This window comes from Anolis carolinensis, chromosome 3 (genome assembly GCF_035594765.1).
Source record: "Anolis carolinensis isolate JA03-04 chromosome 3, rAnoCar3.1.pri, whole genome shotgun sequence".
Lineage (NCBI taxonomy): Eukaryota > Metazoa > Chordata > Lepidosauria > Squamata > Dactyloidae > Anolis > Anolis carolinensis.
This window is the reverse complement of record NC_085843.1, coordinates 33,598,553-33,619,690: the sequence shown is the minus strand read 5'-3', so window position 1 is coordinate 33,619,690 and position 21,138 is coordinate 33,598,553. Positions and strand designations below refer to the sequence as shown.

The following is a 21,138-nucleotide window of genomic DNA, read 5'->3' as shown; positions in this document are numbered from 1 at the left end:
GTAGAGAAGGTTCTCACCTGTATTGGCCCACAGCATACTACCCTGACAAATAAGATACAGAGGAGGATTTCTTCAACATATTTAAAGCTCAGGTAGGTGTATATATGAAGGTAAGATGCAACTCTTTGGCATCCTGCAGATTAATGCTGGTAGGGTTGACCAGGAGTTGCCCAATGCAATTCTCTGAAACTGGTTCCATAGTTAGAAGTGGAACTACAATACAGTGATTCCTACTTCGATCTAATTGAACTGGTTCAGTAAGATACTTTGAGAAATCCAGGAAGGTCAACAGGGTAGAATTTCCTTGTCTTTCACTTCGAATAGGTTGTCAGTCAGACTGAGTGACTATAGTCATTTTAATACGGTTCCTTGTGCTGACATCAGTCTGAAATGGGTCCAGATAATCTGTTTTCTTCAAAGAATTATAACGTTACTTCAATTCACTTGCTCTAAACATAGCATTTCCAAGACCTTTTACCGGTACATTAATGACTGTTGCAGAAATTGGGTAGTACCTCATACTCTACTTCCCCATATGACGAAGTGTTACTTTCAGTGTCACCCAGTTCTTGTTGTGCTATCTCAGTCAATTCAGGTTCTCTTTCTTACTGCTCTGAGAAATCTGGCTCTGGGTTTCATTCTGGAAATCCTAAATGGATAATTGCCATACACTTCATTTGAGACATCTTATTCAAAACGAAATGTCTGGTTTTAGTCTTGCATTTCTTCATCCTTGTCTCTATTCACTGCCTTCATCATATGCAGACTTTGCACTCTCTCAAAACCCATTAGTTGTGTCATGTCTTAAATTTTAATTACAATTAATACTTTTTATGTTGATATGAATTCATTATATATCTATTTACATGAACCTCTTATGAGAAATTCATTAGGGAACTCAGAAACATTTAGATTAATTCTGTTCAAATCACTTTTGTGCTGAAATAACTTTAATTATTGTTTAAATTATTTTAATGCTGAATGAAGTAGAATATTTAACAGAAGGCAGTGCAGTCTTAATCACAGCCTCTAGTTTCTTACTAACCAAGTTTGTAATCCAAATGTTCATTTTGTCTAAATCAGACTTCCCCCCTGAATTCACACAGGGAAGGACAGCTGCTGGCCTGAAAAATATCTATAGCTACTGCAAAAATACAGAGCAAGAACAGACTGAATGTTTCTAAATATTCACTGTAGGTAGTGGAGGGAACCGATGCACTGAGCAACATGAAAGTGTTCTAAATCTCTGCTCTCTGCTACTATTTACAGTACAGTGGGCCCCGGGTATCCTTTGCAGTTTGGTTCCATGATACCCTGTGGATACTAGAAATCAGTGGATGCTGAAATCCCATTAGATACAATGCCATAGTAAAATGTTGCAAAATGAAGTATGCTTTTAGGACTTTAGTTTTTGAAGTCCCATGGCTGTTTAGGACCTTAAATGTCACCACTAGTACTATGAATTCAGACTAGAAGCATATTTGCAGTCAGTGTGATTAAACCTTTGTCATAATTTCTAAAAGAAGCTGACATTCCCAAACTAGCTGTTGTAACCATATTATACTTTACCAAGAAAGTCTGTAAGCTAATGGATCAGCTGAAGCTGTCCCAGACACTTTAGGTCATTAAGTTGACCAGGACTTCTGGTGAGAGAAATGGATCCAGCTATTTCCGTGTTCTTTCAGGAGAAATAAAAGTTGTTAACTGAGAGCTGGGAACCATCAATCTACTGAACTGCAATCTTACCACCATGCACCATTAGTTTACTGGCCTTCATCCAACCCATTAGGGACTAGTCCAGTACCTACATGGCACAACCTGATTCTGACAATAGGAAATGTATAACTGTTATCATTGTATTGACAGCCCTCAACTCAGAAATCCCAAACACTTCTAATAAACAGAAGTAAAGGTAAAGGTTTCCCCCTGACATTGAGTCTAGTTGTGTCCGACTCTGGGGGTTGGTGCTCATCTTCATTTCTAAGCCAAAGAGCCGGCGTTGTCTGTAGACACCTCCAAGGTCATGTGGCCAACATGACTGCATGGAGCGCCATTACCTACCCGCCAGAGCGGTACATATTGATCTACTCACATTTGCATGTTTTCGAACTGCTAGGTTGGCAGAAGCTAGGGCTAACAGCAGGAGCTCACCCCACTCCCCAGATTTGAACCACCAACCTTTCAGTCAGCAAGCTCAGCAGCTCAGCAGTTTAATCTGCTATACCACTGGGAGCTCCATAATAAACAGAAATTGTGTATTAATTCATGATGAACTGAACAGGGATTAAGATAGTGTTCCACAATACCCCTTAGTTTAATAGCAATCTTCCAATGACTTTTAGCCTTGTAGACAGGAGTATGTTCACCATTATGAATGTTGTTAGTGTCAGTTATAGTAAAACTATGATCTATCTCAGTATAGATGATCACAGACAGTGGCATCAGGGTAGTTCTCCTTGCATCTTTGATCTGAAGGAGGTTCTTGAAGAGAGAAACCAAGGCTGTTTTGGTACCATACCCTGGTCTTAAGCTAGATTGAAATGGTTCCAGATAATCTATTCCTCCAAAAACAGCTGAAGTTCTTCAACTGCCAGATGTCTGAGCACCTTGATCCAAAAGGGAGTATTACTGGGATGTGGTATTTCTCACACACATTAGGTCCAGATTAATTCTCTTCCATCTGATACATATGACACGACAGGCAAGTGACAATCTTACATGTGGTTTACATGGGCTGAGTCTTGTTAACATTGTCAAGTCACAGCAAATGAAACTGATCCCAAGAAACATGGCCAGATGGTGAACTGGACACTTCTCGAGACATTATGATAATTACACCATGAAGGTCTGAATGAGTAAGAATGACTTTCTTTTTATACGTTCCTAGGAAATTCATCATTTATTTAGTGGGTAGCTAAAAGTTCTACTACTGGTCAGTATGGCTTGGAACAAATTTCTCACCATTTGAAATAACTCTGTGTGACACGTTGAGACTAAAATGAAAGAAGCAAAGTAAGACTATTCTGCCAATTTCACAAAGCATCCTTGCTACCAATCTCGCCACTGGTTATGTAGAAATAAAAATATGCCTCCCGCACAGTTGTAATCATGTCTTCAAGACTATGAGGACTTGCACATTTTTTTTGTTTTTGTTTGTTTTAGTTCACAAAAGTTTCCCAAAAGACAGAGTTGTGCATCGATAATTCCATTGCCTCACCTTGCACAGAACACACAATCCCAATGTATCTACAAAACCTTCTGTTAATTACCAACCCCCCAAACCATTAAAGGAATAGAATAAGTGAATAGTTTAATGTATAATAAATATAAATTTGAAATAAATACACATTATTTCCTATTTCCAGAGAAACTGACAAATCTATAAAGAAAAGATGAAATCAACTTATTGTTACGATGATGGTTTGAAATGTGTGCCATCTCAAAATGGCTCGTCATACAAATATACTCACAGTTTCAGCATCCACAAACAGGGTAGGGCATTCCGAACATGTTGTCAGCATCTGCGATGAGCTCACAAACTTTGAGCCTATTCCTCTCAGATTGTCACCAAGGTAGCTGGCAGCATCACAAGTTAGAAAGCAGAATCTTTTCTGAATATTCTGTAAAGCAAAATTATGCTTAATGGCCTGCTGCTGAAATTAATGTGTACTCTGCATTTAAAAATACAACCTGTGTTTTACATTTATAAACATTACAGTGGCACTCCTTTCTATATATTCTAAAAGAAAAATAAATGTATTCTGTGAGGATTATGTGCAGGAGGGTTTATATAAGGGTATCAAAATGCACTATTGTTTTAATATAAGGTATTAAGTTTCTATGCGAAGTGGAACTCTTTGTCTTGCTAGTTAAAATATATTTGTTTTGTATTTCTTCCATGTTTTGTCCTGTTAGCTTCCAGGCAGCATTGACTCATTCTGTTTTGTCATCCCTAACAACCAACATGTGAATTTTCTGCTCATTCTGGACATTGTTTTGTTACTTACCAGTGCCAAATGACCTATCAAACAATGCAATGAGTGTTCTGTTGCCAAGTTTACAGGAGGGGAACTCATGGGAGAAGCTTCTGTATGGTTTCCCATTTGGCCAGAGTGCACTGGCAAGCATGTTATCTCTGCCGCTTGTGAGATTTCCATCAAGCTGAATTGCAGCTGGAAACTAACTGGCAGCGAGACTCTTCCTGACTTAGGAACTAGTAGATCCCTCAAAAGAGATTTTTTCAAACACATTTCTGCTGTAAATTATATTGCTTTATTTTATACTGTTGAAATATCTAAAAACAGAAATACTATGCATTTAAGATTTCTGCTACTTTAAAATATTTCATAATGTTCTTACTATATCATCTCGAAAACAATAATGGGAGTTTGCTCTATTGGTTATCAGTGTACTGTTATTCTGATGTGTCAGTCACTCCCAGAATATATTGTTGAACAGAATGGCAAAAGGAAGTAATGTTGGTCCTATCTCTACAAGTTTTTTTTTTAAGTTTCCTTTTCTATTGAACAAAGCAATTCAAAACGTACATCAACAGTATCAGGAAGAGTGTAGGCTGAAAGGACAGATATAAAACCTACAATCTTATATTAGATATTTTATATCAAACAGTCTACAAAGAGAAGAAAGGAAGAAAGATGGTTGGATGTAACTGCTTTAGGAATGCTTGCAGTTATTGAACTAGTGTCTGCATAAAAATGAAAGGAACAAGTAGAGATTTGATGAGTAAGGCATATTATATTGGAAATGAACCTTTGTTTTCTTTGTACCGGAGTGTATCCTGAGGACTTTGTAGTCCAGACAGTTGGCCAAGTATGGCCCATGGGTGAAGGCAATCAACTTTTTTTCCAACCATAATTGGAGGCCTGCTGGACTCACCATGTTGAAAATTTGCTTCTGTAAATTCTTAAAGTGTACCCTCAAATGCACTCCAGAGGGTATGAGAGGCTTCCCAGGGCCAAATCAGACCCAGAAGAGGCCTTTTTTAAAAACAAAGACACAAAGTGACTTCTCCCTATTGTTAAAAACCCCCTCTCCTCATCCTAAAATGGCCGAGGAAGCCCACAAACATGATGAAAATGCTCCCATAGTCCCTAGAGAGCACTTGGAGAGAGAAAAAACGTTATAATGATGGTGTAGAAAGGTAGGTGCTGTTCTTGAACTCTCAAGAGGGGCTAATGTGGCCCACACATCCAGCTGTCAACCTCTATTTTAGCCCAATATAATCAATGACACCTGCTTTGGACTCAGTGGGCATGCTTGACCATCTGTCACAAAACTTAATAAAATATTCATTTACCCTCACATACAGATCCCCCTTCCCTTTCTTATAAAACGTGATGGCCTGGGAAGAGGGCATCTAGGCAACATGAACAAAGATGTGACTCTTGCAGAGGAGACAGAAGGTATTACCAAAATGCCGATGATGTGTGATTCCTTTAACTATTCAATTACCTTAAACAAGGAAGAGAACACATGAAAAGTATATACAGCACAGGAACCATCAGAGTCACCCATGAGTTGGTTGATATGACTACGCCAGGCTTCTTCTGCATCGTCACAGGCAGTTGGTTGAAATGCAGCTAGGATAGCAGAAAAGAAGGGAGAAGGCGGAGGGGAGACATTCCTGTCACCCTCACCAAAACTGAAAAAAAAAGTGAACCGCAAAAACTTAGGATAAGAACCCATGGTGAAAGTATGTGCAGATTTATACTTAAATATCAGTTAAAAAATTCTTTTTAATATATATTTCTTGCTGATTATTTATTACCTTTATTCATTATTAAAATAGTAACATGTTACTAATGTATTACTTTAAGGATACTTTTAAACACCATGGACCCTTTTTTTGGGTTAACTCCTTTTATTTTATAAAGAAAGCAAGAAATAAATGGCAAAAATACAAGAATATCTATATCGCATACCTAGCAAGAGCATATTGATCCAGCAGCCTGTCCCCCTTTTCTTCAGCCTCTGTCATATCTAGGCTAAAACTATCACTGTATTCAAAAGCTGCTGGGAGTTCATTTGTAGAGCCGGAAAGGTCATCCTCCTGTACTGAAGTATCTTCTTCTTCTTGGGCACCTTCAGTCTAGAGGAATTGAATTGCTTACTCCTTTAGTAATATAGTCTATTGTAACAACAACATAGAATGAGTTTATACCGTATATACATACTGTATGTATAAGTCTAGAAATTTTAGTAAAAAAAATTGACTCATACAGGTTGTGTAAGTTGTGTACTTTAATTCTTATCAAAACAGGAACAATTTCTTAGTCAAGTAGTGAAAGACTGCTGCTTAATCCATCCTAAACGAAGTAATGATCCCACAAATCTCTGCACAGGTACCACTTCTGGCCCTTTTGAATGTCTGGGCAGGAAAATGGGGGTGGTGCCATTTTCTCTTACAGTAGAGTCTCACTTATCCAAGCCTCCTTTATCCAAGTTTCTGGATTATCCAAGCCATTTTTGTAGTTAATGTTTTCAATATATCATGATATTTTGGTGCTAAATTAATAAACACAGTAATTGCAACATAACATTACTGCGTATTGAACTGCTTTTTCTGTCAAATTTGTTGTAAAACATGATGTTTTGGTGCTTAATTTGTAAAATCATAACCTAATTTGATGTTTAATAGGCTTTTCCTTAATCCCTCCTTATTATCCAAGATATTCGCTTATCCAAGCTTCTGCCGGCCCATTTAGCTTTGATAAGTGAGACTCTACTGCATTTGAAGAATGACCCTCAATTTATTTGTGAGTCATATCACAATCTATAATCCCCCCTCTGACAAGCCCGCTTTCGACTTACACACAGTATACACAGTAACTATTCCTTCACAAAATATGTTTATGTAAAAATACATTCAAAATATTTCAAGAGCAATATAGGAAACCAATAATATGAGCCTCACAATAAAATGTTTGTTTCCAAAATTCAATAATCACAAGATCTGTTTTGTAACTTCCAGAAGCAGTATTTCACAAAGGCATTTTTATTTTCCTAAGATAATGGAAAGATGGCAAGAAAGTGCCAGGTGAGCCTTCCTAGTAGTTCTAAAGGGTTGGTGGAATTCTCAAAAAGGCTTTGTTTCTGATTCTCATTAAACTAAATTGTAAAAAATGGATACTTAAAGCAAGAAGAGCTAAAAGGAGAAAACTGATCTCAAGATGTGCAAGCCCCTGAAAAGTAATAACCATCAGCTTGTGTATTGGTCCTGTGGACAAAATGACAACTAGAAAGAACAGCCAAGGGTAGGCAGAATCTGTATTCTTCTTTTAAAGGTAGTATACAGCACCGACAAACAAACACTACACTCTATATGTATATTTATCATGTGTAGAAATAGCAATGGGATCAACCCAAAATGTAGTCATACATAGTCCTTCCATGAAAATATAGGCTGTTAAAAGAAAGATACTGAACAAAACTTCTGGAAATTATGTGGACATTTGAAAATTGTCAATTTGATCAATTGATCAAACTGGCATGAAAATGACAGCCTAGATCTATATATCTGTTGTTTGAAAACACTTCATATATTTTCTGCAAAAAATACAGAAAATTGATCTGTTTATTTGGGAGGCAGTTGATGTAGTTCACTCATTGGCTCCAAGTTTACTGAAGCTTTGTTCTGGTCCCATGAAATAGCATATCCTATTTATTTACTCTGTGATCATCAGATAGATACTTTAGAATAGATTATATACTCTCTTCAGGTAGATAAGAAAAGTCTACTTGCAGTTGTTGTTTTTTGAATGGTACTTTGAGAAGAGATACAGGATTATGCTTCTAAAGACGCCAGTCTACAATCTTCATGATGTTCTCAGGTAAAAATGAATTCACTCATTTGCATTTCAACTTATTTTGTTGCCTAAGTTCTTCCCATTCCCAGAGAGCTTCTCTTTAGATAATATATCCTTGTCAGCATAAACATGTAGAACAAGCATGAGAGCAGTTTAAAATGTCCCATCCTAGGAAGGTGAACAAACAACTCTTGCGGATAGTATTTTGAGGCTGCCTTGTACTTCTTATGCAAAATGCTTGTCCTTGAATGTCTTTATCCCTTAAGATCAATTTGCAAACAGAGGACCCTTCTGCATCTATATTTTCAAAAATGTTGTCTTTATTTACTTCTGGTAACTTGAATACACTAATGAATTTGTTCTCTCTTTATTGTCTCTCATATTAAATGGCTTGTAAAATGTACCATTTATCCTAATAATACGTTTACTGTAATCAGTATTGGGAAAACTGAGGTTAATATCTGAATTTGTTTACCATACACAAATCAAAGAACATGAAAGGCACTGTAGACTACTTCAGATAGAAAAATTAGCAATAGCAGAACACATGATAAACCAAGCTGGGCACAGGATATTATTTGAGGACACAGAAATTCTGGACCACTCTGAAAATCACTTTGTCAGACTACACAGAGAAACCACTGAAATCTACAAGCACATGAACAATTTCAAGAGAAAGGAAGAAACCATGGAAATGAACAAAATTTGGCTACCAGTACTGAAAAACACCAGAATCAAGACAGTAACTGAAGAACACCACCCAGAAACAGGAAGCCTCCAGGTAGCAAGCAGTCAAGGGCTAGTGAACACCACCCAGACAAAGGATGCATCTAGGTATAAACACTTCAAGGGAACAACGGCCTGGCTACTTCTAGGCAGATGCCCTCACTATTGACTGTGCAATTCTCTCAGTTACTCACATGCTAATTTGGTTAATAGACACTGGTTCTTTCTTTCTTTAACCCTGGACATCCACAGGAATATATATACTCCACTTGCTTTACCACCAACAGATCCTCTGAAGATGCCAGCCACAGATATGGGTGAAACGTCAAGAAAAAATGCTACTAGAACAGGGCCATATAGCCCAGAAACCACACAACACCTCTGTTTAGTATAGCTTTTAGATCTGCAGAAAACTTTGGTTGGCAAGAATCTTAAAGAGTTCCTCAACAGGAACTTCTTGTCATCAACACTGGGGCCAGAGTTTCCCAAACAGAGCTATTGTATTAGAAAAAGAGTAAGAGAATCTGAGGTTTTACAGAAGTAGGCTGCTCAGCTTCTTCTTTTTTAGAGCTCCAGTCCAGCATACTCATCCTCCCATCATCCTGAGTAGTACTACAAGAAGGGAGGCAGCAACCAGACAGACACACTGCTTTGCTGCTAGTCCTGGGCTTCCAAGCCTGATCCGTTATTGTCTTTGCTCCTAGTGTGGCAGCAACAAGTGAGAAGCAATTTAGAAAAGAAGTCCAGATGGAGATAACAGGATTTTCTGATTCGTTGGTGAGGTGCTATTCGCAGTAATAACTTTTGGTGGGTCTTCGGGAGTTGTGATGCATTCTTGAGGATTCCTCCTAAACAAGAAATCTCTGTATCCAGGTGGACTTTAAATTCTATGTTCCAAAAAGACACTAGAGATTCAAGTGTTTTTTTCCTCCAACTATATCTATTTCAGTTGTGTTCAAACAAACAAAAAACACTTCTGAATTTCCTAGGGATTCCAGATGTGGCTTGCCAGGTAACTGGCAGGATGAGTTTCAGAGGAGAAAAACAGAAAATGCCACAGAATATATGGAGCCGATTTGTGGTATGAAGATCTTTGGATGAATACTGCTGATAACCTCTAGTGTAAAACAGCAATTCTTAATTTAGAACAAAATGCTTTTCCTCTTTCCCCATTTTCATTCTCATTCTCTTAAATAAAAACCAAATTTGGCTACATATAAAACATATAATGTGACCTTGTCAATCTCTCACGTAATTTGTACTAATACTACAGATTCTTGTTCAACCATTATTGTTTTTTCCAAAACGCCACTGATTCCCTTTGTAGCATTATAACTTCCTCTGTCTCCATGTGCCTGAAAAAAGAACATTACCACTTTCTATACTACATTAGAATGGTTGTCAAATTGCTTTGTATGAAGCATTTAAAGTATTTTATGGTGAACTACTTCAAAGAATAAAGGTCCTGTTTGCTCCTGGTTTGAATTTTGGGGGAAAACACTAAAGAAGGCATTTCCCCACCACCACCCCAAAGAAAGATTCAGAAATAAATATGTGGTGTGAAGTTTTTACCAACCTTTGATAACTGCATCCAAGCAAAATTTGTTTCAGGCAGCTATACAGACAAACAGGGTGTTGTTTTTTAAAAACAACAACCAAACTGAGTGTATTATTGTAATCAGTATTCCAAAAGCAGATGAAACAGGCAAGAACTGAGTCCAGTGCATGCTACTCCATAACTGAACTCCCACATTTTGGAACAAAAAGTGGAATTCATGCTTCCACCCACAGGGAATTTTTTGCACTTCCTTGTAGAAGTTGGTTAAATTTGATGCTGCCATTTCCCAAGAACTCTTTCATGAAAAGCTTGTACATTCAGCTCTGGCACTAGTTAACCTCGACATACTGCATTAGAGTGCAAACTTTTATTTTCAAATCTTAAAATCCTATCTTTTGAATAGAAGAAGAAAACACTGTGTCCCAGCCAAGTCCCTCTTAGAATACTGCATAAAGATTGTTAAATGCAACTTACTCACCTTTGAACTTTCAGACACCTGGAGGTTATTCATTTCAGGCAAAGAAGCATTAAAACTAGATGTTCTTGAACTGAAAGGAGGTGGAGCTGTAGATGCAATTGAAGCTGCTTCACCTGGTGTGGAAAGGGAGTCGATGTGGTTTGTGTCCTCAGAAGGGGAAAGTGTCATTATCTGTTAACGGAGGAACAAATTTCAGATTAAGTTTCCAAGCCCATCTATGAAAGTCACACAAATGAATACTGACTATATACATGGTGCTTAGGCATTCCCATTCATTTTCAAAAATGTGTGTATAAGGGAACTTTGCATGGATTGTGCCTAGTACATTAAATTATTTTCTTATGGGCAGCCTATAAATAATATTGTTGAAAATACAGCATTTTCTACTAGTGATCACTTAAACATTTGAGCTTTATTGATTTCACATGCTTTTTATGCAGAATTTAAAAAAAGGAAACTTACTGTGATATTCCAGGAGTTATTTTCCCCTTGTCTCTTGTGACATCTTACTGAAAACAGAAGCATTCTTTCTAAATGGTATGTTATCAAATGTGAAGGGAGTTCAAATGGGCCACTTAATTGAACGTGACATATAACCGTTCGCAGAACAAAACATTACTTATCAGATCTGATGTTTCCTGTATTCAGAACTTGTGCCTAAACCTTTTATGTTTGCAGACTGTGAAAAATATAAAGCATTTAAGAACTTACCTACCCACAATAGGTCTGCCACTTCCAATTTTCTTTGAAATCAGTTTGTATACAAGGGATGTGCAGTACCCTTTGTAGCAGGTCTTAACTTAACTACTTACCAGCTCCGATTGCTCCAGGATCTGGCTCGTTGTTAGGTCCTCCTCCTCCGATGACTCATCAGAGTCCTCATGGTTTATTTTGTTTAGGCTGGGTGTACTTCCTGAAAGCTGGCTTTCTTCCAGAAGCTGCATATCACACTTGTCCAGACTATCAATAGAACGTCTGCGTACTCCCCAGTTGAAATTGTCCATGCTTTCACCCTGAAATCACAGTATTAGTTCGTTTTCTCTGCCAATGTACAATGTTTCATAAATTGGTTAAGATATAAAGTAAAGTGCACAGCGGGCAGAAAAACAAACAAAGAAACCCTTTCAATATAAATTATCATTAGCATATACATGAAGTAATAGCAAATTCTAAAGGGGAGCTGGCAATACTTCCATTGCCTCTCAACCTCTTTTGCTTCTAAAAGTTTGATCTTAGAAATCTTGCATTGGGGAACAATATAGCTTAGAGGTTAACTTTATAAGGACTTTTAAAAGCATCACCCACAAAGCAGTGTTTCTGTCTCCTGGAAATTATCACAACATTTCAAAACATAACAAATATGTTCTACCAATTGCTATTTTAACCATCAGCACAACAAACCACTCTTTTGGATTTTCTGTACTACAAACATGAACACATCATTGATGGGCAGTTAATATTGGTCTGAACACACTCTCAATTTAGCATGCACAATGCACTTTAGTTTTAATCCTAATCTTATTTCAAAGATTACAAATTATCTTTTAAAGTTTAGAAATAATCTTTTAAAAATGGGCCAGAATTTGATTCTTTTAAATTAGTTTTTTTAAAATCCATGCTTTATTTATGCATTTTATACTGAGCTTAGTTAGATCATGCAAAGTAATCCTAGACTGGTTTACTCAGAGGTATATTCCACTATGTTCAGTGAGTTATTCTCTAGTAAACAGGTTTAGGATTATGGTTTCAGCCATTTACAGTCTGATAGACATGCTTGATTGTGGGAAGGAAGCACCAGCATTTACAAGACTATTTTCACATTTACAAATAAACAGCACCTAACATAATATCAGACAGGGCTGAAACACATAACACCAAATAAAGATGGGAAAGAAGTAACTAAATTGAAGATTTCCACCATAAGTTTGACTTCTGGTATGAACTCTAACACCCCTTTGAAGCTTTTAAGAGGCGAAGTTAGGATTTAAGATGCAAAACTGACCACTTTCATTATTGCATGAGCACAAACTGTAGCTCATGCTGTTTGTTTACTCATTCGCCGAGTATTGTGATTGTTCTTGTGTTTCCAATTCACCAAAGTGGAACCAAGGCTTTCCGCCAGATAAATCATTCTTTCCACAAGTGAATTGGTGGTTCATTGTATACTTCTATCATGATTCACAACATTTAAGCTATTTCATCACAATCTCATTTGACAATTTGGAATTCTGGCTGAATTCTTTAAATGATACTGTAAAACACATAAGAATATCTGAGGTGCTGCAGCACATCAGAAGATTGTATGTTCTACAATTACTATTTTCATATAATGCCTACATCATAAGGTGCCTTTATGCAACTGTGAAGAGGGCTGCATATTTCCCATTGCTGCTAAAACGCAATGTATGGCTCATATCTCAACTGATAAGCGCCGTAATGTCTGGAAGTCATGGAACTCATCACTTTGGATGCTACATTTGATATAATGTTTGAATTAAGTCATATTTAGGACTGTAACCTGCTTCTAAAGCATAGCATGAAATGCAACCACCTTCAAACACATAAACACACATACATATACACACAGTAAAGGAGCAGAATACATAATGCTTTACATCTACTAGCACATGTGAGTTCAAATAGCATTATCTTACCTGAAGTTCCTGAATAGCAGATATAACAAACAGGAAACAAATAAAAAAAAGCATTTGTAAACATACTTTAGTTTAAACATGCTCTTATAATCATTCTCCCTACAAACTAACTTATTGCAACTAAGCCAACCAATTTATTCCTCTCTTTAATTGTACAAGTTTTTCAAGATGCTGGCTTTCCCAGACTCAACTGAAAGGCTAAATTACTACACTTTGTGTTCCTGTAGACAATTTAACAACTAGCAAATCATAATATTGGGTTGGAAAATAAGGTAAAAAGGTACTTTGGCCTAAACTTAGAGGTAATTTATGCATATTAGAGGAAGTACAAAGTGTGGGTCTAGACTCTATCTTAAGGTGCCCAATCCCCACTGACCTCAATGGGACATACTTTCCAAGGAAATATGGCTGGGAATGCATTGTAAACTAAAACATTGTTGTCCTTCAAGAGCTTGCTCTTATATTTTTATTTGTTTAAAGACTTCTTTGTAAGCCATTTCAGGGAAAAGACGTTAGACTCAATAACAGGAAACACATTACAGAAGGCTATTGTTAAAAATGAATATGCTTTTTCCATTACACTCCTTACTTTTGAAGGCTTTATAACTTTCAAGTAACTGTCCCAGATTGGAACTGGTCTGTATTCAGACATACAGGTTTTGAACATATGTCATAAAACTCCTGGACTTTCAAATAAGTGTGCAAAATCCATGCAGGTGTTTATTGCGACTGTCCCCAGAGTCTAAGGCTAGTCTAAATAGGCTAAAACATTTAGGCAGCTGCTTTGATCTCTAGCAGTACACGAGCTCCAGTAGTTGTAATTGCGACCTGAAGAAGGTGCAAAATGTATATTCATGAACAATTAGGCCACTTCTAAGACATCTCTATTGCGATAAGAATTGCTCTCAATATTATTTAATCTTAACTGAATGTTATGTTAGGTTGCAACACAATTTTATTCTCATCTTTTCCTGCATGCAGTCCTCCAACCAAACACAAATTAGATCAGGAGGTTGTCCAAGCTCTGGACTTTCCAGATCTGTGTGGGTTCAGTTCCAGGATTGCCTAAAAAGTGAATGAATATATGGGATATGATGAAATGGTGGCAATGTGTAGACAGATGCTTCAGCACATCCATATCGCCACCACTTTAGCGGCAATGCACAGTTGGTGCAATTCAACTTGCAGGTTATCATCTATAAAGCCCTAAACGGTTCTGGACCTGCCTATCTTTGCGACCACATCTTCCCTTATGAACCTGCATGATTTTTAAGATCTTCTGGGGAGGTTCTCTCCTCTTGCTCCCCAATCACAAGCATGGCTGGTGGGGACGAGAGAGAGAGCCTTCTCAGTGGTCCCCCCCCCCCGGGCTTTGGAACTCTCTCCCCAGAAAGATTAGGCTGGCACCCACCCTGTCCACTTTCTGTAAAGATCTAAAAACATGGTTGTTCCATTGTGCTTTTGATTAGTCAGTTCCTCAGATAATTTTGGCCCCAGCTTTGACCCACGATCTATCTCTTGCATTTTACTATTGTCCCTTGCCCACAGATATAGTATTCTACTTCTTATTGCCCTTCTGTCATCTGACTTTTGCACTTTATCCATCAGCCCTGTCCTTGCAACCGACTGCACCAACCCGCCCACTTGAGCCCAGTTAAATGTTTACTATATCAGGCTACTAGATGTTTGCTCAGTTGTTGTTTTATACTGTGTTATGATGTTATTTGCTTTATATTGTTTTATGATGCTGTTTTATGAACTTTATTGTGCTATTTTAAACCATGTTGTTTGGGCTTGTCCCCATGGTAGCTGTCCCGAGTCCCTTCAGGGAGATGGAGACGGGATACAAAAATACAGTTGTTGTTTTTGTTGTTGTTATTACTATTATTATTATTTGGTGGAAATCACGTATCGAGCCCATGGATCCAGAGGGTCCACTATAGTATGGAGGAAGTGTAGAATAGAAAGGAATGACTCCACCAGTTCCACAGTATTCCACTGTTGTGCCAACAGGAGTCCACTATAAGATTCTACTCATTATTGCTGGAAAAAATCATCACCACTTCCCAGCCACTTTCAATGAAGACTGTGGCTACACTTAGAGGTCCAGGGCAATATGAAAGGAATGGCAGCTGATGTAATCATCCCTTTTAATGAAAATATCCACATATTTTGACCATATCAGCCCTGGAGCTACTATCGAAGGCCTCCACCATCTTGCTCCCTGGAGGAGCAGGGAGGGTATATAAAGAAAGAGTGAAACTCTATGGAGAGGGAGATGGGGGATGGTGGTGGGGGAAGAGAAGGGATCCATGCTAATTGCTGTAATAGCATGTTTTTATGCATATGTCTTTATTTGATATTTTTTATAGTTTTAATGGATTTAATCTACAGTTGTATGTATTTTATTTAGCTATGTTATATATTTTTATGTATTTGTAAGGCATTGAATTTTGCCATTTATTATGTTGTAAACCGCTTTGAGTCCCCCCAGGGGTGAGAAAAGCGGTATAGAAATGCAGATAATAATAATAATAATAATAATAATAATAATAATAATAATAATAATATACCATTGGCTTAACCAGCCACTTGGGAGAACGGCTGTTTCAGAAGTTACACAGCTGACCTAACTACAAATAATAACTTTCAAATTGATAGGGAAAGTTCTGCTATTACCATTCTAATTAACTCCAATTAAGAGCAATTTTCTATGCACAGGTAGCTATTCGCTGTCATGAAACAAAAAAGATAATTCTTATTTTGAACAGCCACATCAGCTTGCACTGCCTTGTGACAAACAAGCAGATTTCCGTGCATAGCACAGCAATAAATGCTTGAATATTAACTGGAGCTGCCAGGTTGAAGCTGGAGAAAGGTACCAACATGTGCAGATAAAATAGGAGACACAGTAGGTAAAGACTGGGTTTTTGTATGTTTTCTGGCCTGTATGGCCATGTTCCAGAAGTATTATCTCCTGACGTTTTGCCCACATCTATGGCAGGCATCTTCAGAGGTTGTGAGGTATGGAGTTTCTCCATACCTCACACCTCTGAGGATGCAGTTTTTCCATACCTCACAACCTCTGAGGATGCCTGCCACAGATGTGGGCGAAACGTCAGGAGATAATACTTCTGGAACATGGCCATACAGCAACCCTGAGATCCCGGCCATGAAAGCCTTTGACAATACATAGGTAAAGACTCCTTGTTTTCTGTTTACTGTAATGAAGCTCCTTATTAATTTATACTATTTAGAGGTGAATGGTGGACAAAAAGAGGATCATTTACAAACAATGGTTAAGAGGAAACTGCAGAACTTTTCTAAATTCTACTGTGGTTAACCAATCAGCAATACCACATTGGCACCTGGACAGCTTCCACCCCACTGACTAAAAGCATAAATAATTTCATAGAGATGTTTCACTACTAAGTAATGCACCATTTTTGCAAACTTTAACTTCACATAATGTTGTAATTTTACACCACATAGCACAAACAAATTGGTAGAGTTTAATACCTTCACATGAAAAACTCACTTGTGTTGTGTTGTTTCCTGGCTATATGGCCATGTTCTCGTAGCATTTTCTCTTGATGTTTTGTCTGCATCTGTAGCTGGCATTTTCAGGACCTGATGTCACAGATGCAGGTAAAACGTCAGGAGAAAATGCTGCTAGAACACGGCCATACAGCCTGGAAACCCCAGTGATTCTGGTCGTGAAAGCCTTTAACAATACAACTCACTTGTAGTTACCAGAGTATTTCTCGATAATCTTTTTCAAGCAATTTTTCAGATCAATTCAGACTATACTGAAATGCTAAATTAAGTTAAACTAAATTTGATCATTTCCTGAAAAATAGGCTACACTGGACAATTTTAAAGACTGAAGTCTTCTTATACACACTGACTACTACAGAGTAAATTTCAATGACTACAGCGAAACACATTATGAAGCAAGTGTGCATAGGATTGGAAGGCAAATAGCATTAATATTTGCAGCTGGTGGAAAAGTGATCATATGTCAATTTGAGCAGCTATTTCAAATCATGCAGATTTAAGATAGTATTGTCTTCATGCATTGAACAGAGTTTAGTCAAATTGAAAAGCAAATATGAAAACATGGTAGGCAGCTGGCATCCTTTTACTGAAATGTTAAAAAAACAATTTTGTTTGTGCAATAAACTTAATAGATATCATAAGCAAATAACACAAATGTTCCTGGGCAAGAGCTAGCTACTTTTTATCTTTAATTTTTTAATGTTATTTATTTGTTGCTAGTTTTATGCAATTACAGGTTTGCAGTTATTCAAAATTTCATATAAGACAGCCTTCTGGTATTTGCCATTGCCTTTCTCAGCAGCTTGCTACCTAGCTGTTCCTTGAAAGCTTTTCTACTTCAACAGCTGGATAGTTCTTGGGACTTTGTCCCACAGGCTGGATCTACACTGCTATATAACCAAATTTCAGAATTCAGATTAGCTGTATTGAATTGGATTGTATGCATCTACACCACTTTGAGTCTCCTTGTGGAGAGAGAAAACAGGGAATTATTATTCTTATTCTTATTAATCATAATAATAACAATCTAGTTCAATTCAGTCAATGTGAATTCTGAAACTGGATAATATGGCAGTGTAGATCCAGCCACAGTTTGTCCATGCAATTGACTATTGTCCTTAAGCACTATAATGCTAATAATTAGGGTAAACTACCTAAGGAGATCTGTACAGCTAACAAAATCACATGGCCTTCTGTTGACTGCTCTGCTCATAGATCCCAGAATGGGGGGTCAGTTAGACTCAGGCATCCCCTGAAATGATCTGGAGAAACTGGATGACAAAATTCCTATGCAGTTAGTCTCCTTGACAATTATTGATCAGAAGTGTGCAAAATAATCAGGCCCTAAAACATATTAAGACAACTATTGTCCTTCAGTTCTCTCAGGAACAACAAAGGCTGCCTGCATTGAGCCAATTCACTAGGGAGTAAGCTACACTGAATCCATGGAAGGCACTTGTGCTTTGAAAGGTGCATCTATACTGTTGAGGTGCATCTACACCAGTGGGTCCCCAGATGTTTTGGCCTTCAACTCTCAGAAATCCTAACAGCTGGTAAACTGGCTGGGATTTCTGGGAGTTATAGACCAAAACACCTGGGGACCCACAGGTTAAGAACCACTGAACTACACTGTTGAACGAATGCAGCTTAATACCACTTTGACTGCCATGACTCAGTGCTATAGAATTCTGGGATGTGTAATTTGGTAAGGCACTAGCACTCTTTGGTAGAGAAAGCTTAAAGAACTTGTAAAGCTACAACTTCTATGATTCCATAGCCCTGAGGCAGAGCACTTAAAGTGGTGTCAAATTGTATTTAATTCTACAGTGTAGCTGCATCTTAAAAGTCATGATATTGAAATGACAACAATTAGGAAATGTTATTAGCCCTTCACCGATAAGTAAGCATAGCCAACATCAACCAAACCCTGCCTGTCAATGCTGACTTTCCCTCACACCTTAAAAAAAATTCTGGGGTCTCTGGCTCTTTGAGATACATCAGTGTGGGAAACGCGCGGACTACAGGCTGTGTGCAATATTTTCGGGAGTCCACAGTGGTTGTGGGGTTGTGTTAGCCTAAAAGTTTTTTCACATAAAAATGGATGTTCCCTTTTATTTTAAAATGTTTTGAATTGCTATAGCAGCCCCTCACCATCAAAACAGGGGGCAAAGCCACCAAAGCTGACCAAGAATGATGTGGTCCCACTTCTGGTTGTATGAGATCATCAGGAGAGGCCCTCTTCTCGGTCCCACCACCGTCACAAATATGATTGGTGGGAACGAGAGAGAGGGCCTTTTCAGTGGTGGCCCCCGGCTCTGAAACTCCCTCCCCAAAGAGATCAGTCCCCTCGCTATTGGCCTCCTGCTTCCAGGTGAAAAACTTTTATGCAAGCAGGCCTTCCCACACAACACATAAGAGCACTTATCTCGTCAAGATAAGGCTCACATGGCCAAAGGCTTGGAACTCGGAGTCGGTTAGTTTAATGTTTTAACTTGTTAGGACAGCCTCAGTGGCCTGAGGTGTAGGCACTTTAATGATAATTATATATCCAATTAGTTTGAGGTTTATTCATATTTATGTAACTTGTGCTTTTTGAAATGTCTGGATCTATTGTTTATATGTTGGGTGGGGATTCAATGATTTTGTGTATTATGTAGTTGTCTTTTTATTTTTGTATGCCGCTTTGAGTACCATCCATGGGAGAAAAGCAGGATAAAAGTAAATAAATAAATAATGATGATGATAATGCTACATCCCCCTGGACCAGTGGTTCCCGACCTTTTCTTGACCAAAGCCCAATTGACCAGGGACCACTTTGACCAGGGCTCACTTGAACAGGGATCACTTTGACCAGGGACCACTCTGGAACATTAGTACCAAAAGGGTTATGAATCATTTTTTTTAATAAACTTAAGATACAGTTTGGTTATTTGGGTTGTTGATTCAGAAAAATGCAGTGGATAAAATGCATCAGCTCTAGTTTCTGATACAGAACATATGCCATCCAGTACTTGCCATCTGCTTACCCACAGAAAACCATATTTAATAATCTGGAGCTGATGTGGTCTATCCAATGCAAAATGGTCAGCTCTGCAGAAAGGAGCAGAAATAAATAAATAAATAAATAAATAAAGAGATAGGAGGTTTGCAGACCAGATTTCTGTTCTTGTGACCCGCTGCTGGGCCACGGCCCACAGGTTGAGAACCACTGCTCTGGACAAAGGCTAAAATGGCATACTATAGTTTTCTAAGCTCTGGAGTGCCTCTCCCTATCTACATATGAAATCCATAAAAACAATGGATATCATCCCAGAACATGTAATTCACTTAAAGGCTATGATTCCTTTTTCAGTTTTCCAAAGCAGCCATACAGTTATAGGTGTAACAACAATGCTTAGTGGCCTCAAAAGTGATGTCAAACAACCCATTACCAAGGAACTTTCCTGGTGCTGTCATCCCTTTAAGTTTTCTAATTAAACATTCTCCCGTTCCTGTCAGGTAACACTGCTGTCGAATAAGATTGATTTTTGGAAGAGGTTAAAGAGAGAAAACTGTTACACTTGCCCAGTCCTTTCTTTCTTGCTAAGACTATCTGCTGAAAGGTCCTCTTTTGAGTGACAGCAGTAGAAGAGGAATGTTATCTGCAGCAAGTGGGAGTACTCTTTACATTTTGCCCATGTTTTCCTTTCAACACATTCACTGCATTTTTTTCTGTCTAGAAAACAGTGGGGCACAATGCCATGAACACCATCTGGCAACCTACAGCATCTAAAGCTGCCTAATGCAGATTCTTTCTGGTCAAGCAGAAATAATTATTCCCGGGGGGGGGGGGGCATATCTACGTTACCATTAAAATGTTTTTTTTAAAGAAAGAAAGAAAACATAAGAAATGAAAAACAAGCACAATGCCCTTCAAATGTATGATGTAAACTGAATATTATGACCTTGCAACAACTGTAGTTAAAGATGAACTGGCAGGTTTTTACCTGCCAAAACATGATTTCAGGCCCTTAGGCTTCTGTTTTCCCCTGATGGAATTGCTAGGACATAGAGCACAGCAGAACGTCTATCTTGACTTTTCATTGCAGATTTTCATTGTGTTTATGCTGTGCAAATACCATATATACACCCATGTATACATGAATCTATTTGGAAAACGGGGGCTAAAATAAACCATTCGACTGAAAATATATTAGTTATGTAAAAGGTCATGAAATCCAAAGCTTAGCATTTTATGTAGTTCACTGAAATGTTCCTCTCTAACCTTCGAATGAGATGTTACAAAAATAAAAAAGGAAATAAAGGAGGAAAAAAAGTGTATGCCTGAGATTCAGGAAG

The 21,138-nt window shown here is 37.9% G+C and overlaps 1 protein-coding gene across 7 annotated transcripts in view; it reads right to left on the bottom strand.

Annotated features, from left to right (window-relative positions):
• The window catches only part of fry (FRY microtubule binding protein), a 286,727-nt gene that overhangs the window by 20,639 nt on the left and 244,950 nt on the right, over positions 1–21,138 (bottom strand). For 4 of the 7 annotated variants that reach the window (XM_008107925.3, XM_062974702.1, XM_008107922.3 and 1 more), the window contains 6 exons: positions 13,243–13,251; positions 11,401–11,601; positions 10,589–10,759; positions 5,943–6,109; positions 5,473–5,662; positions 3,471–3,620 (listed from right to left, as the gene is read on the bottom strand). In XM_008107925.3, the coding sequence (XP_008106132.1) occupies positions 3,471–3,620; positions 5,473–5,662; positions 5,943–6,109; positions 10,589–10,759; positions 11,401–11,601; positions 13,243–13,251 (888 nt within the window). The remainder of the gene's footprint in view (positions 1–3,470; positions 3,621–5,472; positions 5,663–5,942; positions 6,110–10,588; positions 10,760–11,400; positions 11,602–13,242; positions 13,252–21,138) is intronic. The other 3 variants (XM_008107921.3, XM_008107919.3, XM_003219162.4) reach the window with 1 other exon arrangement.